This window comes from Panthera pardus, unplaced genomic scaffold (assembly GCF_024362965.1).
Source record: "Panthera pardus isolate Hobbes unplaced genomic scaffold, ASM2436296v1 HiC_scaffold_20, whole genome shotgun sequence".
NCBI lineage: Eukaryota > Metazoa > Chordata > Mammalia > Carnivora > Felidae > Panthera > Panthera pardus.
In genome coordinates this window covers 72,489,020-72,514,850 of record NW_026526766.1, presented here as the reverse complement: position 1 = coordinate 72,514,850, position 25,831 = coordinate 72,489,020, and the positions used below count along the sequence as shown (strand labels likewise).

At 39.9% G+C, this 25,831-nt stretch overlaps 1 protein-coding gene across 7 annotated transcripts; it reads left to right on the top strand.

Moving 5' to 3' along the window:
• Positions 1 to 3,958: 3,958 nt before the first annotated feature.
• INIP (INTS3 and NABP interacting protein) lies at positions 3,959 to 25,698 on the top strand. 7 transcript variants are annotated; one of them, XM_019454169.2, is made up of 5 exons: positions 3,959 to 4,119; positions 5,270 to 5,352; positions 18,376 to 18,478; positions 21,109 to 21,199; positions 22,319 to 25,698. In XM_019454169.2, the coding sequence occupies exons 2-5, from the start codon at positions 5,328 to 5,330 to the stop codon at positions 22,412 to 22,414; spliced, it is 315 nt and encodes a 104-aa protein (XP_019309714.1). In that variant the 5' UTR covers positions 3,959 to 4,119; positions 5,270 to 5,327; the 3' UTR covers positions 22,415 to 25,698. The 7 variants fall into 7 exon arrangements, 6 of the variants coding, with proteins under 6 accessions (XP_019309714.1, XP_019309713.1, XP_019309715.1 ...); XR_008424313.1 differs by lacking the exons at positions 3,959 to 4,119; positions 5,270 to 5,352 and adding exons at positions 11,798 to 12,308; positions 21,285 to 21,518 and having other exon boundaries at positions 22,319 to 22,432; XM_019454168.2 differs by lacking the exons at positions 3,959 to 4,119; positions 5,270 to 5,352 and adding an exon at positions 12,088 to 12,308.
• Positions 25,699 to 25,831: the final 133 nt, after the last annotated feature.

Below are 25,831 nucleotides of genomic sequence, written 5' to 3'. Positions count from 1 at the left end.
AGAGTTGCCACAATCGCCACCAGCCATTTCCAGAACTCTTTTCATCTTGTAAAACTGAAACTCTATAATCCATTAAACAATGGCTCTCCATTCTCTCCAGCCCTTGACAACCATCATTTTCTTTCTGTTTCTATGATTTTGACCAAGTACCTCGTACAAGTGGAATCATATAGAATTTGTCCTTTTCTGTTTATTTCACTTAGCATAATGTCCTCAAGGTTCATGCATGCTGTTCCATGTGTCACAATTCCCTTCTATTTTAAGGCTGAATAATATTACGTTGTATGTATGGGCCACATTTTGTTTATCCTTTCATTTGTGGATGGACAATTGGGTTGCTTCTACCTCTTGGCTATTACGAACAGTGCTGCTGTGAATATGGGTATACAGAGACCCTGCTTTCAATCATTTTGTGTATATGCCCAGCAGTAGAATAACTAAATCATACGGTAATTCTATTTTTAATGTTTTGAGTAACCATCATCTTGTCTTCCACAATGGTTGTACCATTTTGTATTCCCATCAAACAGTGCACAAGAGTCCCAATTTCTCTGCCAACACTTACTATTTTATTTTCTGGGTTTTTTTCTTCCATGTTTTTTTTTTTTAATGTTTTTATTTTTATTTCTGAGAGAGAGAGAGAGAGAGAGAGAGAGAGAGATGGACAGAGAGGGAGACACAGAATCCAAAGTAGGCTCCAGGCTCTGAGCTGTCAGCACAGAGCCCAATGCAGAGCTCGAACTCACGAACTGTGAGATCATGACCTGAGTCGAAGTTGGATGCTTAACTGACTGAGCCACCCAGGCACCCCTTCTGTTTATAGTAGCCATCCAATGGGTGTGAAGTGGTTGGTCATTCATATATATTTTTATTTCCTTTTTATAGATGACAGAACTGAAGCATTGAAAGGTAAAACAAGGGCTCATAATCATTAAGTGTCAGAGCTAGGATTTGAACCCAAGTAAACTCACCCACTAATAACCAATATGCCAAAATTCTTGTGAGGTGGCAGTTCCAACAACTTCCAAGGAGAAGACTGAGGGGCAGTTCAAAGGCTAACATCTACCAAGTAAAGGGCAAAAAAAATAGCAGCAAATTAAATTCATTTTTCTCCTGATAATGTTCTCCCAAAGCCTGGAGGCTGACCTTGCCGGGAAGTTACAAAATATTCTTCTGGAGGTAGGACTCTTTTTTTTTTTTTTTTTTTTCTTTTCTCTATAAATGGGCTTGTTTCAGAACATCCATTAGGACTTAGACTGCTAACAGACACATGAAAAGATGTTCCACATCACTCACCATCAAATACAAATGCAAATCAAAACCACGAGATATCACCTCACACCTGTCAGAATGGCTAAAATTAACAACACAAGAAACAACAGGTGTTGGCAAGGATGTGGAGAAAGGGGAACGCTCATGCACCGCAGGTGGGAATGCAAACTAGTACAGCTACTCTGGAAAACAATATGGAGGTTCCTCAAAAAATTAAAAATAGAGTGACCCAATGATCCAGCAATTGCACTACTAGGTAGTATTTACCCAAAGGATAAAAAAAATACTGATTCAAAGGGACGCATGCACCCCGATGTTTATAGCAGCGTTATCAACAATAACCAAATTATTGGGGCGCCTGGGTGGCTCAGTCGGTTAAGCGTCCGACTTCGGCTCAGGTCATGATCTCATGGTTCGTGGGTTCGAGCCCCGCATCGGGCTCTGTGCTGACAGCTCAGAGCCCGGAGCCTGTTTCAGATTCTGTGTCTCCCTCTCTCTGCCCCTCCCCAACTTATGTTCTGTCTCCCTCTGTCTCAAAAATAAATAAACATTAAAAAAATTAAAAAAAAAAAACCAATAACCAAATTATGAAAAGAGCCCAAATGTCCATTGACTCATAAGTGGATAAAGAAGGTGTGGTATATTTATAGTGGAATATTACTCAGCCATAAAGAAAAAAAATGAAAACTTGCCATTTGCAACCACATGGAGGGAGATAGAGTATATTATGCTAAGCTAATTAAGTCAGAGAAAGACAGATACCATATGATTTCATTCATATGTGAAATTAAGAAACAAAACAGATGAACATGGTGGGGAGGGAGGAGAGAGACGTAAACCACAAAAAGACTCTTAACTAAAGAGAACAGACTGAAGGTTGATGGAGGGAGGTGGGTGGATGATGGGCTAGATGGGTGATGGGTATTAAGGAGGGCACTTGTTGGGATGAGTACTGGGTGCTCATAAGTAAGTGATGAATCACTAAATCCTACTCCTGAAACCAATATTACACTATATGTTAACTAACTAGAATTTAAATAAAAACTTGAAGAAAACAAACCAAAAAAGGACTTAGACTGGAGCTTTTTTATGTCCTAGTTTCTGCATTATCTAGTCAGGCCACCTAAAACCAAAAAAATTTCCTAAGGTTTTGTAAGCCATATACATCCCAGTCATCTTTTTAGTCAGTCCAGGACTCAAAAAGATCTTTTTAAAAAAAAAAATTTTTTACATTTATTTATTTATTTATTTATTTATTTATTTATTTATTTATTTATTTATTTTTGAGAGACAGAGACAGAGCACAAGTGGGAGGGGGAGAGAGAAAGAGAAGGAGGAAGGCACAGAATCCAAAGCAGGCTCCAGGCTCTGAGCTGTCAGCACAGAGCCCGACGCAGGGCTCGAACTCAAAAACCGTGACATGGCCTGAGCCAAAGTCGGAAGCTTAACGGATGGAGCCACCCAGGCACCCCAAGGCCTTTTTTTTTTTTTTTTAACATTTATTATTATTTTTTTAGTAATCTCCACACCCCACGTAGAACTCCCAACTCACAACCCTGAGATCAGAAGTCATATGCTCTTGCAACCGAGCCAGCCAGGCACCCCTCAAAAAATGCCTCTTAAATGAAAAGCAGTCCTGGCTGACTACCAGAATGCTCATGTATTACACTTTATATCTATATTGAAGATGTCAGCAAGAGCTGGACTCTGAGGAATTCCTTCCTCCAGAGCAGAGACAATGTGTGAGGCTTAAGAATGTGGGCCTTAGCATCTGGCAAACATTGACTCCTTGGAAACTCAGGTTGTTACTTGACATAAAGTAATTCAACATTTCTGAGTTTCATATACAAATACATAAATATAAATCATATATAAATCAGGAAATGGCAGGATCAGAGCCCGATGCACAAGAAGAACCTAGCATGCAGAAGGCACTCAATACATGCTTGGTAGTGTTATTATTTCAGAGATCCATACGTAACAAAGTTGTGCCTTATAATCATTTACCATTGAGCAAACATTAAGAATCGATGTTCAAATTCTAGAAATATTCATAACAGGGGTTACCCACCACAGAACAGGTGAAACACACCAATACATGGTTACCTTTTAATGTAAATAGGTAGATCTGTAGATCAGGCATCAGGTGATCCCACTAGGAGGGGCTTTGTGTTCTGAGATGTGGCACAGCCATTTCTTAAACAGATTATAGCACAGTAGCAAACACTTTTGCATGTTTGGTGCTTTTCTTATGTATAATTATGTAAACTATAAAAAAAAAAAAAATCCCTGGGATTTGTGGAAAAGTGCAGACGCAAAACCCCAGATGGTTGTTGAATAATAAAAGCCAGCCCTGCCTGTGAAGACTGGCCCTCCTCTTATCCTGGCCGGAGTGGATTCCTATCGTCACAGGCCTGGCCAGGATAATGACTTTTCTCTGAACGGTGGCTTTGACAAAAGGGCCACTCGCGGTGCTAAGGTCTCAGCCGGTCTCGGCTCCGCCCCTGCCCGGCAGGGCCGGCGACAAGCGTCTCCCTGAGCCCCGCCCCCAACAGCACCGCCTGCATCTCCCATGAGCTTTTTCGGCTGTCACTCTTCAAAAGGGAAGTGGCGCCTGCGCTGAGCAGTTAAAGCACGAATCACAGTTGGCAGCCGCTGCTGTCTGGAGGCGGGAGGCGGGACTTCCGCTCCCTCCAGTGTACGTCAGGCAGGAGGCGGAAGCGTAGCGGGGGCGGGAAGGTTGTAGGGCCGCATGTTGGGCTCTGTTTGCAGGTGTTTAAGTGGTCGCGCCCCCTTTGAGAGAGCGATCTGGACGCGTGGAGGGTCCTGGACGCTTTCGTGGCCCGGGTAAGTAGGACCACCTGATGGCGCCGGGGGATGGAAGTGTGTGGCGCCAGCGCGGATCTGCTGCCGCTGTCTTTGTTGCCACAGGGTAGCGGGTTCTCCACCTTCTTCACTCCCCCTCCTCTGGGTGGTGTCGGCCGCAGCCCCCGCCCAGCCTGCCCTCTACGCCCTCCCGCAAGGGCCCTTTGAGTCGCGGGTGCCTCCTTGTCACATCCCCGGTCAACGTTCCCCTTCACTAGATGGCCCTCTTTCTTCCCGACCCAACCTGCTTGCCTCGCCCTGTGCTTCTGCCGAGGAAGCGCCTAACGATATTTTGTTCAAAACCGCAATCCGTTTGCTAGCCCTTGTACTTTTACGGGGTTCCCGTAAAGGCATCCTTCATCGCGTCGAAAGAATCAGCTCCTCTCTGCTTCCGGAGCACTAGTTACGCGTTTTAAAGAGCGCGTTCGTTAAACTTTTTCGTATGGTTGCTTGAATGAGAGTATATTTTCCCATCGGATTGTATGTTCCTTGAAGGCTGGCGTAGGGTCCTGCTCATTTGCGATCTCCCCAAGGCCTAATACAAAAACCACGAAGTTTGGAAACTAACAGCCCAAAGTATTCTTACTAGCTTTGTGACCTTGGGCACGGATCTCCCTATCTATAAAATGCTGATAAGTAAAATAATTTCAAGCATCTTAGTGTATGGTGCAGACTATATACTTGGTAAATTCTAGGCTTGTTTTCCTTTTTAGCTTTTAGTATACACAGTAGTTGCTGGATATATTTTAAGTGAATCCAAAAGCACCATAGCGGAATGATTTTTTTTCTTTCTAGCACTCATATTGATGCTGTCAATCGGTTGATATATGTGGTAGTATTTGGTAAATACAACGTAATGGTGTATATTAAAGAGAGTAATGCTAAATGTCGGTATCAACATCTTCAAGAATAAACACTTAACGTTCTAATTAAATACTTGAGGACTTTGCAGAGTTTAAATTTGTGATTTAAGTCTGTGTGCTTTTTCAGATGTATGTTTCTGATGAGACGAAGACACTGCAAATGTTTCATTGTAGGAAAGCTAGCTGTTCCTGACAACTTTTAGTTTGTTATTAAAGTATGGTGCATTTTATATGTTTGTACACGTATTCGTTTTTTTTTTTTTTTACAGGAGATTGGAAATTGTTGACCAGTTGCCACTGAACATAGTTGAAGCAAAATAGGAAGATATGGCAGCAAACCCATCAGGACAAGGTAACGCATGCTGGAACTTGTTATTAATGGGAACTTTTCCCCATAATAGTGAACATGTTTTAATAGAAAAGTTAGTATACAGCAGTTAACTGTAGTCAGAATAAAAAATGAATAGCAAAAGTAAAAACCCTGTATTTGAAGTAAGTCCAAGATTGTATCAGATATATAACATTCTTAATAGCTATTAATTCTATGTTTGTTTGTTTTTTTCAAATGTTTGTTTATTTTTGAGAGTGAAAGAGCAGGGGAGGGGCAGAGAGAGAGGAAGAGAGTCCCAAGCAGACTCCACACTGCCAGCACAGAGCCCGCTCCATCTCACAAACTGTGAGATCATGACCCAAGCCAAAATCAAGAGCTGGATGCTTAACCAACTGAGCCACCCAGGCGCCCCTATTAATCCTGTATTTTAGCCTGTGTTAAGATTATTCACAGTGTAAACCTGTGTTCTCTTTTACTTGCAGTCAGAACCACTTTAAGTTTATTTATTTATTATAAGAGAGAGAGCAGGGAAAGGGCAGAGAGAGAGGAGGAGGGAGAGAATCCCAAGCAGCCTCTGTACTGTCAGTACAGAGCCCAATGGGGGGCTTGAACCCACGAACCTCAAGATCATGACCTGAGCACCTAAGCCAACATCAGGAGTTGGACACTCAACCGACTAAGCCACCCCAGGCACCCCTCAGAACCACTTTTTTTTTTTTTTTTGAAAGAGAGGGCGCAAGTGAGCAAGGGGCAGAGAGGGAGGGAGGAAGGGAGAGAAAGAGAATCCCACAAGAGGGGGAGAGAGAGCGAGAGAAGCCGGGCTCACCTAAAGTGGGGCTTGAGCTCACCCGATGTGGGACTTGAACTCATGAACCATGAGATCATGACCTGAGCCAAAGTCAGATGTTTAACGACTGAGGCACCCAGGCATCCACATGTCAGAACCACATTCATTCATTCATTCATTCATTCATTTAAATGTTTATTTATTTGAGAGAGAGAGAACCCACACAAGCGGAGGAGGGGCAGAGAGGGAGAGACAGAATCCCAAGCAGGCTCTGCAATGTCAGCACAGAGCCTGACATGGGACTCCATCCCATGAACTGTGAGATCATGACCTGAGCCGAAATCAAGAGTCTGACGCTTAACCAACTGAGCCAGTCATGCGTCCCCAGAACCACTTTTAAGACGTTATATTATCACCAGGCAATATCCATGCCTTTGTCTTCATTTGTTCTAGAAACTTTCATATACATCTCTGTTTAGAAGCTCTCTAAAGCAAATCAAGTCAGACACATCCTAGAGAAGGAGTTTTTATTTAAAAATAAATTTTGGGTAGCTCAGTCAGTTGAACATTGGACTCTCGATTTCAACTCACATCCTGATCTCACAGTCATGGGCTAGAGCCGTGAGTCAGGCTCCAAGCTGAGAGTGGAGCCTGGTTGGGATTCTCCCTCTACCCGCCCTGCTCACGTGCGTGTGTGCTCTCTCTCTCAAAATAAATAAATAAACTTAAAAAAAATAATAAAATAAAAATAAGTCTTAGGGGTGCATGGGTGGCTTGGTTGTTTGAGCATCCAGCTCTTGATTTCAGCTCAGGTAATGATTCCAGGGTCGTGGGATCGAGCCCCACATCAGGCTCTGTGCTGAGCCTAGAGCCTACTTGAGATTCTCTCTCTCTCTCTGTCACTGCTCTTTTCCCCTGCTCACACTCACTCTCTCTCTAAAAAAAAAGTTTTACAAAGTAAAATTTAATCTCTAGAAAGTATTAAATCCCACTTTGTAAGTTGTTTCCTGTTCTACAACTTGAAAGCAAACCTCTATTTCCTTTCCCTATCAACTCTGAACTTTTTTTGACCCATATGTTTTTATCCTCTCTGTTCTGATTTTTTTAACCTTAGTTTTGTCTTAAACTTCATATAAATGGAATCATAGTGTGTGTACTTGTTTGTGTCCAGCTTTCACTCACTGTCATGCCATGTATCAATAGTTCATTACGTTTATTCTGGAGTAGTTTTCTACTCTGTATTTATCACCATTTTTTTATTCATTCTCCTGTTCAGGGGTTTTGGGGTTGTCTCAGTTTTGGCCATTGTGAATACAGTTGCTTTGAAAATACTCGTTTATATGTCTTTTTGTAGATATTTGGATTAATAGATACAAGTGGAGCAACTGAGTATATTGTTAATTTTATAAAAAACTGCCAAACCTTTTCCCAAACTGCTTGTACCATTTCACATTCCCTCTGGCAATGTGTGAGAAATCTGGGTGCTCTACATACACCGTTATAGGTCTCTTTAATTTTAGTCATTTTAGAGGACAGGAAGGGACATCTCATTATAGTATTAACTTGCACTTTGCTGATGACAAATGTTGAGCTCTTTTTTGTACTTCCTGGCCATTGTAAATCCTTTTATGTGATTTGAGTGTTTAGTTCATTTTTTAAAAATTGGGTTATTTTTATTATGAAGTGTTTTGTTTTTTTTAAGAGTCTGGATATAAGCCCTTTGTCACCACTAATTGCATCATCTGGATCATCTTGGAGTTGGTTTCTGTTGACTGTATTTTTTTTTTTTTTTTTTTTTGAGTGTGGGTCATGTTTTCCTCTTTCTTGCTATACTTAGTGATTTGTTATTGGATACTGGATATTATGACTAATACATTGTAGAGACTCTGGATTCTTTTTGTATTCCTCTGAAATGTGACTTCTAGCAGATGCAAGCCTTCAACTCAACTCAGACTCCAAACTCTTGTCTCCTTGTGTTGGGCAGTAGCTGAAATCTCTGCTCAGTCTTGTAAGCTTCCAGCTGCTACTTTATTGCAAAATCTCCCGGGGTTTCCCCCATACATGTGTAGTTTTAGCAAGAAGCAAACACTTTGGGTGGATTTTATAGGCTTTACTCCCTATGCCTTTCCCTCTTGGGTTTCTCCCCTTATTTTCTGGCCACTCTGCCAGCCCTGAACTCTGTCCTCTGATACCTCAAAAGCCAGTAAGGTGAGGCAATCCAGACTGTGAATTGAACAAAAAGTCATGAATCTCCCAAATCTCCCTAATTGGAGTTTCTGCCTGATTTGGGTTAGTTTCTAGTGCCTTCACATAATGATTTTTTAATCCTTTGTCCAGAATTTAAACTTCTACAGTGGCAGGGTTGGTCTAACCAAACTACTCTGCCAGTACTGGAAGTTGGAAGTCTGCTGTCTTATTATATGTAAACTTTTTTAGTATATTAGTTGCATTTAGGGCAAACTAAAGGTTGCCTGAGTTTTATAGAAGTGTAATGTTGTGAAAAGCTAGCTATGGTGACAGTTGTAACTAGCTAAGAACTGTTCTGTTCTCTCAAATAACCATGTGTGATTTGTGTGCTCTGTGGATTAATCACAGGGTCAACGTTCCCTTCTGGTCTTTGATCTCTTCTTTTCATCAAGTTATCAGATTAAAAGTAATTTAATTTGAACCAAAATAAAATCAAAGATATGTCTATTTTTGAAAGGAAATATGCTGCTAAAAAAAAAATCACACAGTCCAGTCCAGATGAAAATAAATTTTAAATTATCTGTTCTAATATCACAAATAATCGAGATTTACAGTTTACTGGTTATTTTTTTTCCACATTTGCAATAAAACACAATAATTTTTAGGGTTGTTCTTGATTTATCCATAATCATCTTCTGTGAAACATCCCCTAATCTAAATAGAAGCGAATTTAGATTAGCCTTTTGGCTTTTGTTGTCCATGATTTTGTTGGTGTCCTGGGCTGCTATTAGGCACCAGCAGAGGGAGTCCATATCATGCACCTAGACTCCAAGTGAATTTTAAAATTCTTACCTATTTGGATGTATTGCATTTTACTCTCTATATTAAATTATTTCTGTACTGTTTACGTGTATAGGAACTACTCAATACAGAGATTGAATGCCAAGTGCCATAATTATCTTATAATGATAACTGAGAGAACCATGACTGAAAAAGAAATCCTGATCTGTATACTGCAATTTGTTAATTTGTCTCTAGTATAGAAGACAGAATCCCATTGTGTTCACTGAGCCCTCTAGCAGATCTAGCAGTCTGTCATACTGTGGTAGCAGTCAAGACTGCTAATTTCATAAGCTCTTGGCAAACCATCACTGAAGTCTCCTATTCTTAGCATCTGTCGTAGTATGGAACATTTGGTTCGTTCTTAATAACTACTTGATGGATGAGTAACATTTTTGAGAATTTTAACATGTAGAGGCAGATTGTCAAACTGCTATTTGGCCAAGGTACTATGTAAAGAATCTTTCATTATTGGTAAATATCAAGGTCCTATGTACGTGTGGATTGGTCCAACCAATTGGACCAACCTGATTTCAGACACAGAGAAACCTAGTGAAATAGGAAGAAATGTGAATTCTTTTCCTTGACTCTTTTATAGTTATCTCAAAATGTTTATAGTAATAATTATAAGCCCTGCAGATCAGGTGGTGGGAACTACTGATTTGGGACCATACTAGATGCTCTTAGCTGTGATTTCAGGGTGCTGTGTGGGAGTGGGGTGGCAAAACTCTTGGGAGGTGTCTTGCTTGACCTCACGCCCAGATATTATCTTACCCCAAACCATCTATAGCCCAGAAGAAAAGCAAACGTACCCTTAAGCCTTGTACTAAGGTATACTACATCCTAATTAAGAGTTTATCTCACTGAAGGATAAAAATCATTTTTAAATTCTTGCATTTGTATATTTTAAAATGGAGAGTGTGGATGCAAAAATGCAATTTGCAATTGGGGTTTTTTTTTATTTTTTAGTTTTTTTTTTTTTTTTTAAGATTCATTTAATTTGAGAGATTGTGGGCACATGCATGAGAGCAGGAGAGGGACACAGAGAGAGGGAGAGAGAATCCCGAGGGATACAGAGAGAGAGAGGGAGAGAGAATCCTAAGTGGGCCCTGTGCTGTCAGCATAGAACCCAACACAGGGCTTAATCTCACGACCCTGGGATCATGACCTGAGCCGAAATCAAGAGTTGGATGCTCAACCAACTGAACCAACTGAACCTGCAGTAGGTTGTTTATTTTTAAAGATTATTATTATTTTTTAATTGTTTTTTTAATGTTTATTATTTTTGAGAGACAGAGCAGGGAAAGGGCAGAGAGAGAAAGACAGAGGATCTGAAGTGGGTTCTGTGCTGACCACAGAGAGCCCAGTGCAGGGCTCCAACTCAGGAATAGTGACATCATGACCTGAGCCAAAGTCGGACGCTGAACCAAGCCACCCAGGCGCCCCTACAGTAGGTTTTTTTTGAAGCTAGATTTCTTTTTGTGTCATTTATTTTTTTATTAAAAAAAATTTTTTTTTAAATGTTTATTTATTTTTGAGACAAAGACAGGATGCGAGTGGGTTAGGGGCAGAGAGAGAGGGAGACACAGAATCCAAAGCAGGCTCCAGGCTCTGAGCTGTCAGCAGAGCCTGACTGGGGCTCGAACCCATGAGCTGTGAGATCATGACCCGAGCCAAAGTGGACGCTCAACCAACTGAGCCATCCAGGTGCCCCATTTTTGTGTCATTTTTAACTGCAAAGCAAAGAGTACAGTATTTTTCTGATGTGCTAGGATTGATCTGTAGGCCCCAGGTTCAAATAGGAATGAAACTGAGTTGAGGCAGAATTTGCTGTAAAGTAGCTTCATAGAGTATGTATAGTTAGGAGAGAGCTTGAGATCCATTCAGCCTGGCCTGGAAGCCCTGTCCTGTGAGTGTAACCTAGAAAGCTGCATGCTAATCAGCTTTATTCTTTGTAATAAAAACTATTCACTGAAAGTGGATTGGCAGAATGGGGCTGATGAGAATCTAGTGATGTTAACTAATAGAGAATGCTAGATAGTAATAGCTAGTATTTATTAAGCAGTTACCACATGGCAGGCTGTATGCTATATTCCCTATATTTCATAAAACCATCCTTTGAAGTTGTTACCATTGTCCCCATTTGTCCTGCAAAGTGAGATGATTTTCCCAATATTAAATAGTAACTGGTAGTTCTTAGATGAGAAATCAAATCGATTCTGTGCCCACGTCCCATGTTTTCCCATACTGCACTTTAGCTGAGGGATTAGAACATTCTAATTATAGCATCTAAGAAAAAATTGGGAGTTCTAGAATAGGGGCAGAGACTTCTTAATCTTTGTATCTCTTCTGCATCTATTATGAGGCAGAAAATCCTTGTACTGAATGAAAAAAGGCCCTGTGAGTTTAAGAGGGAAAAAAAAAAAAAAAAAAAATGAGTGATGAGGAAAGGTCAGTTCAAGCAGATCACTCATCATCTTATTTAGCCAGTCCTGAAGATGGGAAACCTCAAATAGGTAGAAAAAGTGGCAGTCGCTTACAGGGAGTAAGTCCATGAGGTCTGAGAGAGAACTTGAACACAGGGAGATCATCTGAGCAGACAGTAGTGTTTATTCCTTTGATAGGTATTTTCAGTAAAGTCCAAAAGGTGGCTAAGAGTTTTAGATCTCACCGGATATAAGAAGTGTTTGCCATTCACTAGATACCTAGAAGCTAATTATTGGTAATAATCAACTCATGTTGACTTAATGTGATATGCTTTTATTCTGCTAAGACTTAGACATCAAGCAGTCTCCCCTGGATGAGGTTTGAGCTGTAACCACGGAGTACATGACATATATCATTAGGCAGAATGGTCCCTCCCCCACCAAAGATGCCCACATCATAATCCCCAGAACCTGTGACTGTGTTACCTTATGTGGCAAAAAGAACTTTGCCATGTGATTAAGGTTAATAAGGGCCTTGAGATGGGAAGATAATCCTGGATTATCCAGGTGCACCCATTTTAATCACAAGTCCTTAAAAGGAGCAAATTTTTTCCTGGCTGTGGTCAGAGAAATGACAATAGAAGAAGGGTCGGAGAGATGCAACGTTGCTGGATTTGAAGGCAGAGAAAGGGTACCAGGATCCAAGGAACTCAGGAAGCTTCTAGATGCTGGAAAAGGCAAGGAAACAGATTCTCCGCCAGAGACTCCAGAAAGGAATGCAGCGCTGATTGTAGCCCAGTAAGACCACTGAACTATAGAACTGTAAGATAATAGCTTCATGTTGTTTTAAGCCACTGAGTTTGTAGTAATTTGCTACAGCAGCAATAGAAAAATAGAAAGAATTCACCATATCAGAAATCTAGGAACCATCCATGACGCCTTCCTCATTCCTTACTTTATATTTACTCTATCAGTGTCCTGTTGATTCACCTTCCTAAATAGCTCTTGGATCTGTTCCTATCTTCCCACTTCTCTGGCCTGTCATTTCTCGCTTGTTCTACTGTAATAGTCTCCTGTTTTCTCTTGTGTAGCCTAATCTCAGCATTGCAGCTACAGTGCTCTTTTCATAGGGAGAAGTATCATTTTCCCCCCACCCCTAATGAACTTATTTATTTATCCTTTAGATTTCAGTTCAGGCATTACTTTCTCTGGAAGCCTTCACTGGTGCACTTGCTCCCAGTCTAGGTCAAGTTTACTCGACATTAATTCCCATGGTAATGATTGTTATAAATGTTTATAGAATTTTCTTTCTTTATTTCAGACTACTCATCTTAGATTCTAAGTATACACTCATTTCTGTAATTATTTGATCATTTCTATCCTCACTGGACTCTGACAGCCATGAGAGCTAGAATCATGCCAAGTTCTGGCTTATCATTGTATCCTTAGAACTTTATCTAGTGCCTGTGTATAAAGCATACACAATAAATATATGTTGATTCAATAAATAACTTAAAACATGTTAAACTAATAGTGCCACAGTGACTTTCCTTTAATACAAAACAGGTACCTTAAGTATGATACGTTGATTTAAAGTATAGCTGTGAAGGGGCACCTGGGTGGCTCAGTCAAGCATCTGACTCTTGATTTCGGCTCAGGTCATGATCTCATGGTTCATGAGATTGAGCCTCACGTCGGGCTCCGTGCTGTCAGCACAGAGCCTGCTTACGATTCTTTCTCTTCCTCTCTCTCTGCCCCTCCCCCTGCTCACATTTTCTCTCTCTCTCTCTTTCCCTCAAGATAAAAAAAAAAAAAGTATAGTTGTGAAGAATATCTAGCTTGTAGGATAACCACCTCAAAGGATTTGAATAATATTTTAAAATATCTTTTAAAAAGTGCTATGAAAGCAGTTTATCAACTGTAATTGGAAAGTGGATGATTCATAACCCTACTGAACAAAGAAAATAATTTTCATTCTTTAGCTTTAGAGTTGTTTTTTTTTTTGTTTTTTTTGTTTTTTTCAGTAGAAAGAATTCCAGTTAGTGCTTGTTTACATGTGATAGAGCTATTCATGTAAAGTGAATATCAGCTGTTAGGTTTTATTTTTTATTTTTAAAATATTTATTTGTTTTCGGGAGAGCTCAAGCAGGGCAGGGGCAGAGAGAGGGGACAGAGGATCCAAAGCAAGTTCTGGATTGACAGGCCGACAGCAGCAAGCCTGACGTGTGGGGCTTGAACTCACAAACTATGAGATCATGACCTGAGCTGAAGTCAGACGCTCAACCGACTGAGCCACCCAGGTGCCCAAGCTGTTAGGTTTTAAATGTAATTGACGTGAGGCTAGTTCCTCAAGAATGTTTTTAGTGACCAAAAAATGTGTAGGAGTTAAATGTTTCTATGAATGAATGTGGAGATGAGAATATATATATGGTTGTGGATGGAGGTAGGGTTAAAGTTCTAAAAGTAGAAGTATTTTAGAGACTGCTGCTTTATTCTAAGATAATTGTTAGGGAACAGGTTAATTATAAAGGAATATTATGTACTGCACGTGAGATGTATCTTTAACACCCTTACGCTTCTAAGAATATAAAAGTTGGATGTAACTTTATGAAATGTGTAAAAGAATGTAGCAATGTTAAATTATGGCACGAGATAGGTGTGTGTTTTTTTTTAAAAAACTCATGTAGTGAGTATAATAAAACAGTTAAATGTTATATTGGTGTCCTAGAGTTTGTTTGTATAAACCCTAAAGGTGGGAGACTCTCACTACATAACATTATACTTTATTTATTTATTTAAACGTTTATTCATTTTTTGAGAGAGAGGGAGAGAGAGAGCATGAGCAGGGAAGGAGCAGAGAGAGAGGGAGACACAGAATCCGAAGCAGGCTCCAGGCTCTGAGCTGTTAGCACAGAGCCTGATGCGGGGCTCAAACTCACAAACTGCGAGATCATGACCCGAGCGGAAGTCAGATGCTTCACAAACTGAACCACCTAGGCGCCCCCCCCCCCCTTTTTTGAACATTTATTCATTTTTTGAGAGAGAGCATGAACATCATTCAATACAACCAGATAAACTACCTAGTTTGTGCCTTAAGTTTCAAATTTGCAATAAGTTATTATTACTCCCTAAGTGCTATCTGTTGACTTTTATATACTTTTATAATGTAAATGTTTTGTGCAAAACAGACATGTAAAATAATACTATATATTATTTTTTAAAAATCAAGAAGGAAGCATAGGTTTCAGGGGCATTAGACAAGATTAGAATATAAAAGGCTAAAAGATCTGACCATACCCTTTTCCTATAAAGTTTAGCCTTTGTGGCTCTCAGCTGCCTGTAGTTATACATTAAGATCTAGAATATTATGCAAGAGATCATTTTGTTTGGTTAGGCTGGAAAAGGAGTTGATTGAGGAAGTTCCTTTAGAGACGTTTAGGACATAAAATTAGTTGGATTAAGTGATTGGTTAGATGTGGGTAGGAAGAGAGGAATTATAAGGATAAAACTTAAGCTTCTGGGTGGGAGCATGGGGGCACAAGTGAGATACAGAGATAAGCATTATCCCCTCTTTACAGGGAGGAAAGGCTAGGAGCTAGCCCAAGCCAGTGACCGACCCCTTGTTTAAATATTCTAATGAATTCTTTGAAGTCTGAGGGGATCTTTTGCATGGAGAAAATACTCATCACTGCTCATAATTTAATTGACAGTGTATTAAACCTACTCATCTAATAAACTAAGTTCTAAAATAACATTTTTTAAACCTGTAGAATTGATTATAAGCTTATTTAGTTAAATTCTCTTTAATAGTTTAAATTAGAATTATAATTAATATGACTGTGTAACACATCCCTAATTATTGCAAAACTTAGTACACTTAAATCGATTTTAAAATATTAACCCATGATTAATTAATTTACTCATTCTGTACTTGTTTTTTATATCTTCCTGGGGCTATAATAATTTTCTCAGATTCTTACCTCTGTACTTTCCCAGGATCCTAGTAATTTTTCTATACTTTCCTAGGGTTACAGTAATCTTACCACTACCAAAAACAAAACAAAATTTCAGACAAGTCAAGATTTAGTGTTTTTGATAAGTTTGATTCTCAGCCAAAACCCAAGATTTGGTAATGCTTTTAAAGATTAAAAGCTTAAAAGCTGTGGTGGTGTGCACTGGGTCCCTTCTATAATTAAACTTTACCTGTTAAGTTAGTTAATGGGATTTTTGCAAGCTCATGCCGATCTCACAGATTTTTGGTTTCTTACAACCTGGAGTTAGTCCCTGAATGAAATATTCTGTGTTCTGTTTTCATTATGAATTGCCCTTTTCTGGTAGCTTTACTGCCAGGATTTCATGCGTTTCATCTCCCAAGAGGTCCGGGATTATTAGGTCTATACAGTTAGTTTTCTTTAGGATATTTCACTAATCCATCCAGTTAGAACTCAGAGTTTCTACTTGGTCATTGTGTGACATGGGTGCTCATTGCCACTGGGTCCCCTTTTAAATGGTGTGTATGGGTGAGGACCTGCACTGAATCCACCTCTCCTGTTCTTAGTACCTAACCTGCTTTTTCTGGAACTGTTTGACTTAGCCCCTGTTCCCTGTGCCTGCCCCTGCCTCCCTGTACCTTAACAAAAAAGTATTCAGCTATACTTTATAAACAGGCACATTTAATAGGAGAAACAAACCCCTAAATGTTAGCACTGACCTAATTATTAACTATAATTATTATAACTAATTATTAATTATAATAACTGTTATTTTCACCCTTCTTTACAACTATATTTTTATGTATTTTAACTTTCCCTTTTGTATCTTTCTATGAAGTCATGGCTTATCATAGATTGAATTTGTTCTATTTAGCTATAATTATTATTCTCTTTTTAACGTTCCAGTTGTGACAGCCTGGCTAACCTTAAGTTGGCTTCCTTGTCTTCAGCACTACCCTGGACATTGTTTAAAAAACTTCTTGCTTCCTGACCACTAGATGTTCCAGGCCCTTCTTGATTTTTTTTCTTGCCCTAAGACATGCACCTAGAACTCTGGTTCCTTTTCCTGGAGGAAACACATTTAAAAATAGTTTACGTTGGGGCGCCTAGGCGGCTCAGTCAGTTAACCATCTGACTTTGGCTCAGGTCATTATCTCATGGTTGATGGGTTCGAGCCCCGCGTCAGGCTCTGTACTGACAGCTCAAAGCCGGGAGCCTGCTTCTGATTCTGTGTTTCCCTCTCTCTCTCTGTCCTTCCATCGCTCATGCTCTGTCTCTCTGTCTCAAAAATAAATAAACATTTAAAATTTTAAATAAAAATAATTTATGTGCATTTATACACAAAGAGCATTGAAAAACTCGGTTGTGCTTGTATTTATCCAAACGTTATTTATCAAATTATCTTCATGTAGTCTTTTTAATGTTTTGTACATACAGTTTCTACGTACATACAATTACTTTACTGATAGTGACCCTAAAACATTTTTTTGTGAACAAATTAATCTTGAGGGAAATTGATATTTCTGTAAACAGCAGATCAGTACTTTCCAGTGTGGTTATTTATTTTGCTCATCACATAATTTAGACACTATCAGATTTTTAAATTTGCTTTTCAGAACTTTATTTTATTTTTATTTTTATTTTTTTAAGTAATCTCTACACCTAATGTGGGGCTCAAACTCACAAACCTGAGATCGAGTTGCAGGCCCCACCGACTGAGCCAGCCAGGTGCCCCAGTTTTCAGGACTTTTCTATTTATAGTATCTCTAAATTCCTACAAAGATGGAACCACAGAATTATCTTCTAAGAATGCATTAGCCTCTTCTGAGAAGTGGAGAAAAGTCTCGTCCTATAGGTGGAAATATACCTAGTGGTGTAACTTGCTTTACATATATGTAACTTCGTGTATACAAATGGGAGAGTGCTCGTTTCCCTTGGAAGGCGTTCTTCAGTTTACAGAGACCTCACTTTGAGGTTCGTTTGCCTGTCTTTTATCTTTCCATTTGTTTTCTTCTGAATTAGGGATCAGAAACTCAAATGCCCACAGGGCGTATAAACAAGTTGCATAAGGACTGCAATAAGTTAGAGAGTGCCCATTAAAGGTGAGGACTGTTCGTTCTAGTTAATTTTTACCATGGGGTATCCAGATCCCTTGTTGCCAGTTCTCAACATGTTTCTAGAGAAGCAAAAAGTCTGAGAATTTTGTTTACATTATCTCAATGTTTACATGTTGGCATTTACTTCAGATTTTAAAAACCTAGTTGGATGCTGCTCCTGGGCCAGCACTTTGCCCCCTCTGCTCTAGATCTTTTGTAATTTAAAAATCAAAAGCCTAATGTTAAGTACTTGCTAACAGACACATCTTTCTGCCCCCCCCCCCCCCCATTAGGCTCCATTTCTTTCCCAGAATTGCTGTGTGGGCAGTCACCGTTTTTTGACTTGTTCCTTGAAAGATTGTGCGTCATTTCTGAATGAAAGCAGCTGAGAAAAAGAAATATTGTTTAGGTCTGAGCATGTCTGTTGCTGTTTTCCTCCTGAAAACCTTGGTGATTACAGTTCTTTAAAACTAAGTCTTTCGAGTCCCTCAGTCAGTATTGGACTTTACATGTATCCCTGGGCCGTGCTGGTAAAGCCACTGGGAAGTAGGCAGTGGGAAGACAGTAACCATCTAGGGAAGCGACTTACTAGTGAGTTTGTTATCTCGTTAGAGAATAGAATTTGCTTTCTGGGTTTCTAGATGGCCTGGGTTTATAAAAATATCTCTAAAATGTTTTTTTATTTCTCTCTCCCCTCCACCCACTGTCTTTCTTAGGTTTTCAAAACAAGAACAGAGTTGCGATCTTGGCAGAACTGGACAAAGAGAAAAGAAAATTACTCATGCAGAACCAATCTTCAACAAATCATCCTGGAGCTAGGTATTGACGAATAATATGGGTTTTATATTCAGTGATATAAAAAATATTTTGGACAAAATACCTCAAGTTGATTGGCAGTGGTTTATTTCTCTAATATTGGAATTTACATGTTATGTTTTGTTTCCTAGTTAGATTTGAAAAAATTAGACAAGTAGATTTTGTTGGATTTTAAATATTTGAATTCTAACTAGAATATTTAATGTTCCCTACAGCCTGCTTTTTAAAAAAGAAAAGGATTTGTGTGGTTTTTGTTTGTTACTGAAATTATTGTCAGCATCCCACTCTTTAAGCGTTCTGTAAAGCTGCTAAAATTTAGGTATCTTGATGATCTTTGTGTTCAGTTTCTGCCTTCTTACATCTCTTCCTTCAGATTACCCCATTTAACCACCACCCTAGCCTTCCTCTCTCTTTTTTTTTTTTTAAATTTTTTTTTTTTTTTTTAACGTTTATTTATTTTTGAGACAGAGAGAGACAGAGCATGAACGGGGGAGGGGCAGAGAGAGAGGGAGACACAGAATCGGCAACAGGCTCCAGGCTCTGAGCCATCCGCCCAGAGCCCGACGCGGGGCTCGAACTCACGGACCGCGAGATCGTGACCTGAGCCGAAGTCGGACGCTTAACCGACTGAGCCACCCAGGCGCCCCCCTTCCTCTCTCTTTCAGCCAGACCTCTTAAAAGTGCTGTTTATCCTCATCTTAACTGACTCCCTTTTACTCCTTAGTGCACTCCACTTGGTCCTGAGGCCCCCTCTCCCTGCTTCCCAAGAATAGGTGCTCCCCTAAGTCACTTGCACCCTCATTGTAGATAAGTCCAGTAGGTCAGAGTCCTTTTCTTATGAGACGTGTTAACATTATTTGACACCACTGATCACTCCCTCCTTCTGCAGATACTCTTTCTCCTTGGCTTCCATTCACTCAGTGTCACACTGTCTTGATTTCTCTTGCAGACATTTCTCCACTGCCTGTCTCGTGAATGTCAGTGCTCCTCAGAGTTCAGTTCTAGATCCAGTTTCCCAGTCTTCTCACATCTTTTCCATTGGACAGCTGCATCCGCTTTCACAGCCTGTTATTTATGTGCTGATAACTTTTATCTAGTTTTCTCTCCCAAGTCCCAAACCGCCTCCTGGATACCTCCACTCTGATGTCGTTGAGGCATTTCAAACTTAGTATGTCCCGAGCTTAACTCCTCTTACCTTGGTGCCTCTAACTAACTACTTAATATTCTTGGGTTTCTTGTCTCAATGGATGGTACAGATCTACATAAGTGTGACCTTCATTTATTATTATTATCCTTTCATTTCTATCTCAAAGCATTTACCATTCTTTTATGTTTATACGTTGAAATGTGTTTCAAATCTATTCTTCTTCATTGCTACTGGTCCTGGCCACTCTCATTTCTTGCCTCAATTACTACAGCTGCTTCCTCACTAAGTTTCCTGTCATCTTAAGTCTTCCTGAATACATTTATCAGTTGGGTCAGTTAGGATGCTTTAATCTAAAAGTAACAGAAAACCAAGAAAATGGGCACGTACATTAGGATGTACGTTAACCAAGAGTATGAAGAGCAGGGGTGTCCAGAGTGGCGTCATGCGGTGGCCCAACAGTGTCAGCAGTGCTCTGGCTTCCCTCTGTGCCTTTCTCTGTGGGTCAGCAGCTCCCTAATGGTCAAAATACGACTGCAGTAGCCTCAGCCTCACCTCTACACTGAGCCACCTATAGAGGCAAAAGCCAGAAGGTTCCTCCCCTGTGTTCCTTTTGCAAGAGCATGGAAAATGTTCTCAGAAGCCTTCTGGCAGACTACCCATCAAGTCTAGTTGCCCAGAATTGTGTATCTTTCTCTTGCCCAAGCCAGAAACCAGCAAGGGGAATGGCACTGTCTTAACACCCACCAGAGTTCACCCCCTGAGAGATGAGCCTGGCCGGCCCTGAAGCATGGAAACACCGATAATAGAACTAAGTTTGTGTTCCATTGGCAAGGAAATAAGAAGACCAGCAGTTGTTGAGGTGACCAGCACTGTCTGCCATAGTGGTGGTCCTTCAGAGCCATCGTATGGTACTGGTGATCATGTCACTTCTCTGCTTCTAATACTCTTGGGGGTCTCCCTTTACTGTTAGGATAAGGTCTACATTTCTTAATGTATTTCACAAGGCTTTTCATATCCTGGCACCTGCCTTCCTCCCCAGCATCATTTTTTGCTAACCCATTTCACCCCTTTTCAATCCTGACCTTCAATCCTATTGAACTCTTAATTCCTTCAGACACATCAAGGTCTTTTGCCCTGGGCTTTTTTACACTTGCTGTACCTTCTGCTTGAAACATTCAGTTCTTCTGTTTTCATCATAAATGTAACTTTATGATAGACTGGAGTAACCTCAGATCTGTTTGAAAGTAAGGGACCATAAATCATCCCCAAAAAATCATCAAAAAAAAAAAAAAAAAGTAATTCGAAGCCCCAGTAAATAACATAGGCTTTCTTCATATAAATTAACGTCGACAGTGGGAGAAGGAAAAAAAGACTTACTCTGGAAGGCCTTTTTTATCCCTATAAAGAATATATAAATGAAAAATGTGATTCAGAAGTAAGGAAGTCTCTACTTTCAACAGCCAAATAACTAAGATTCCCATTTTAGCATTGCACTCTCGAGACCCTCTCTTAATAAGGACTTCCGGGATCATGCTGAGCAGCAGCATATTGCAGCCCAACAAAAGGCAGCTTTGCAGGTGAGCCAAGTGTAACTGACATTCTTGTCTCATTGGAGATTTCCTGGATCTTGGAATCCAGCGCAATTCCTATTTTGTATTTCAGTGGAATGATATCAATAAAAGCGTTGCGCACATCATTGCAATGGTTTTTTGATGTTCAGTCATGCTCAAAGGATTTGAAGGACCAATACAGCAGAAATGAAAGTATCTTTTATGGTTTTGACACCGCCATGATTGATTCTGTGCCGTACCTGGCAAGGGATTGCTTGTGTACAAAAGAGTTTAGGATATTTGGATGGACAGAATGATGTTAAAAGCTAAACTGCCTAGTTTAATGGTATGTACATACTTTTTTCGAATTTGTCATGCCGTTACATCCCTTAATAGTCTTACTTGTTCTTTGTTGTTTGGATTCTTTTTTTAATGGTCAGTATATGCTTAAAGATTCACACTGACCATAGGAATGTGATAATCCATCAGTTTTTAAAATTTTGCTCTTCATAGTAATAATAAACAGTTTTAGTATTACAGTGATCTTGGATAGTTTAACATTCTCGGAGACCTTGAACAAGCCATCATTACTTATGCTTTTAAACCTTGGAATTTCAGAATTGGAAGAGACATAAAAGATCATCTCACTTCAGGCAACCTAAAAACAGTCTTCTTTTCTCTAGCGATAGAGGGAGGTCACTGGTGGTTTTCTGTTACTTACATTACAACATTCTCAACAAAATGTTGGTGTCTTAATCACCAGTAATCGGCTCCCTTCCCAACTGCTGCCCTTCTTTCTCAAGTTCCTGCTTTGTTGATTAAGAGGAGATCTCTGGGATCTTTGTTGCTAGTTTTCCCTGCTCCAAGGAACAAAGTAATTCATGTCTTTGACTCATTATTGACTTTAGAGAATCACAGAGGAGAGAGTGGGTCTGATAAATGAGTGCCTGGTGCAGCTTGTTAATACGAATTTTTTATTACTGTCCATCTCCCGTGTATTTAAACAAAATTAGCAGCAGCAGAACTAATTTTTAAAATAAATTTTGTCTCAGGGATAAGTAATTTTAATGCCTTGGTTGAAAAACTGTGACTTTTAATAGCTTAATTGCTTTTTTTTTTTTTTTTTTTTTAAACTCTTCCCTCCAGCACGCACATGCACATTCATCTGGATACTTCATAACTCAAGACTCCGCATTTGGGAATCTTATTCTTCCTGTCTTACCTCGCCTTGACCCAGAGTGAAGAAAATATTTGTAGCAAAGGCAACTATATCAGATGCCAAAGCTACTATCATTTAGTGCTATACAAACTGTGACTTACAGAATTTTGGTGAACTTTTATACTTTTTGCTTTTTTGAAAGAAAGGTATGTGTAAGTCAAAGCAGAAGAGGAGGGTCACCAGGAGGATGCGAGCTTTGGGAAGTGTACTCGCTGAGGAACTGATGATGCTACTTGTCACTGTTTTGTCACACAGAACAGTTCGGTTTTAGCTCCAAATCAGACTCTGGATTGGATGGTCCCATACATTCACCCCCCGCCCCCAACTAGGTGGCCTGAATATATCATTGTCCACAATAGACTTTCATGAACCGTTTATATATAGTACTTAACTTTAAAAAAATGAGGGTGCTTTTAAAAATGTGAACCAATGGACTTAAATAAGTTACATTTATATTTGCTGTTTATAGAATTGCTATCAGTGTATCTTTTGTGTTTATAGTCAACATGTCGTCCTGAAATCTTTAACTCATAACTGTCTCTCCTGTTTTCATTTTCAAAGAAAATCTAAGATACAATTAAGTTACCAACAAATCTTAAACATCTTTTATAAACCTATGCCACTATAAATTATGTGACTAAATGCTATTAAAAACAGTGATAAGAGGGGTGCCTGGGTGGCTCAGTCTGGTTGAGCCTCCGATTTTGGCTCAGGTCATGATCTCGTGTGAGTTCAAGCCCCGCGTCGGGCTCTGCTGACAGCTCAGAGCCTGGAACCTGTTTCAGATTCTGTGTCTCCCTCTCTCTCTGACCCTCCCCCGTTCATGCTCTGTCTCTCTGTCTCAAAAATAAATGTTAAAAAAAAATTTAAAAAAAAACCCAAAAAAACAGTGATAAGAAATGTGGTTTTAAAATTTGTGCATGCTCTTATTATTTAGTGTTACTACATGTGTGGTGTCCCTGAGTTTTATCGTCCATTTTTGTTCTAATTAAAAATGTATGCAAGTCAAGCCCCTTTTTAATTTAAGGAGTTAGGTTAAGCAAGTTTCTCAATATGACACATCTTCAACAGAATCTGGGGTGCCTGTTTAAATAGGCAGTGCCTCCTACCTTACTCCAGTCCTACAGAATTAGAATCTCTAATTCAGAACAAAGTCTGAAAACTATTGGTAGGGGAATTCAATTTTCACCACACACACACACACACACACACACACACACACACACGTATATGTATATGTGTGTATATATATATATGTATATATATGTGTGTGTATGTATTTATAAAGTCATAGATTTCTATGTTCATGAAACTTAGAGGTCATTTAGCTAAAATCTACGTTTTTTTCTTACCTTTAATAGGACTGAAATTATATTTTATACTATATCACAGATATAGTATTTTATAGCTACTTATAATTGACCTGATATTAGCCTTGAGTCCCCATCATCTCTGGTGGTAGGAACTGAAACTTAAAATTCCAGTTTAGGTCAATATTTAATCGAAGTTCATCTCCCTTTTCAAAGGGTTTCTTTCCCTCCTTCCCTAGATATTTGCAACAACCGCTTAGCTCTGTTAACCCAAACTAATTAAAGCAAGGATGGACAATTCTAGACTTGGCTGTGCCATTTAGATTCTTGAGAATTTGAACTGATTTTCTGCATTTGGGTGAGGTGGCAGTTGTTCCATTGTAATGGTCATTATTACAGCAAAGGTGCCCTTACTCCCTGCTGCTGAGGAGCTCCCAGGGACCCCTGGCCCCTGTCCTGCCTCAGGCCCATCCAGTTCTTCTTTGGGACTTCTACAGTGGCCCTCATTTTCTTGAATTGTTTTGACAGTTTCTGTTCTGTGCAACCCACAACTGACTGGCATGGTTCTAAATTTATCTATTGATGCTAAGAAGGTAAAACATTTGGATTGTATACTTTTTATACTGTTGAAGCCTCTACCTAATGTGTGACTTATATAACCTAGATAAAGAGATCTTTTTTACAGTGGTATCTTTTCTAGTCTCTTAGCCTTTTATTTATTTGTTTTTTATTTTTGAGAGAGAGAGAGAGAGATCGTGAGTGGGGGAGGGGCAGAGAGAGGAGGGTACAGAGGGTTTAAAGCAGGCTCAGTGCTGACAGCAGTGAGCCCGATGAGGGGCTTGAACCCACGAACCGGGAGCTTCCGCCCACAAACCGTGAGATCATGACCTGATCCAAAGTCAGATGCTTAACCAACTAAGCCACCCAGGCGCCCCAGTCTTAGCCTTTTAAATAGATGTTGCTAAATCCTGCAGTCCGGGCTAGTAAGCACTTCCTTGCACCCCTCTCCTGGGAGTCACTTACAAATTCAGTTCTATTCCGTATGTATTTGTTAATACACACCCTGTAAAACATTGTAGTATGGTGGGGGGAACAGGAGGCCTGCTCTGAAGGAAGTCACAGTGGAGAGGAGCCTGTTGTGGCATAGCAGAAATGATAAGGAAGCCAGAGGGCAGTGTACCATAGAAGAGGCATTCAGAACACAAAGCATTCTAAACAGGCCTGGAAGTATTGGTCCGATTTTACCTGGAAGGGCAGGAAGAGCTGCTCCAGGCAAAAGTCAGGATTTCATATCAGAAGTAGGAAGTAAGACCATTGGGAAGGCTGCGGAGGATAATGGGAAGGGCAGGGGGCCAGTCAGAAGCCCTAGGTGAGGCTTCAACATTGCTTCCCGCCCCCCCCCCCCCCCCCCCCCAGTATGGGTGAATGGGGGTAACTCATTCAGCCTCTCTTGGCATGTCACTCTGTCTCACCTGTAAAATAGGAACAGCACCCACTCTGCCTACTTCATAAATTGTCTAGACCAGTATTTTTCCAAGTGCAGGCCTCAACCTGTTACTAAATTGAGAAGCCAACTTAATGGCTTTAATGGGGTGTGACCAGCATTTTTTCTTTTTTTTGAAAAAATAGCATGAGAGTGCATGGCATGTGGTAATAGGAGATTTTGTTTCACGAGTCTTCTATTTCCATGTGTGTGTGTGTTTTGCTTGTTTTGTTTGTTGTACTAGTATGTAAGATCTCTGAGGTGAGGATTTGTTTCCTTCCCTCCCCTCCTCTTTGTTCACTACTGTATTCTGTTTAGTTTTTGGCATATAGTAGGTGGCCAGTACCTGCTTATTGAGGGAATGAATGGATATATATGACCTGGGTCGTGATGGAGAAGGTATTTGTTTTGTTTTTTTTTCAGTGAGTCACCCCAAGAAAAAGTCTTGAAAGCCACTGCTCAAAAATACAGATAATAGTGCTTTGTATGATTCTGTAATAAAAACTAAAATGACTCACTGATTTCAAACAGATTTTGTTTCCTCTGAACAATCTATAAAACGTCTCATTAAGTGGTCTCAGTTCTTTGTTTCGCTTTGGCAGTAGAAACTCAGCCTTTCTAGGAGTTTAAGGCCCACGGAGGCAAGG

What these genes read in the sequence shown, in the direction of transcription:
- INIP (XM_019454168.2), top strand. Translation starts at nt 12,203, where the DNA reads ATGACAATAGAAGAAGGGTCGGAGAGATGCAACGTTGCTGGATTTGAA. An exon ending in GCTTCTAGATGCTGGAAAAG is followed by an intron (nt 12,309 to 18,375) that starts GCAAGGAAACAG and finishes TGTCTTTCTTAG; the next exon opens with GTTTTCAAAACAAGAACAGA. An exon ending in ACAAATCATCCTGGAGCTAG is followed by an intron (nt 18,479 to 21,108) that starts GTATTGACGAAT and finishes TTCCCATTTTAG; the next exon opens with CATTGCACTCTCGAGACCCT.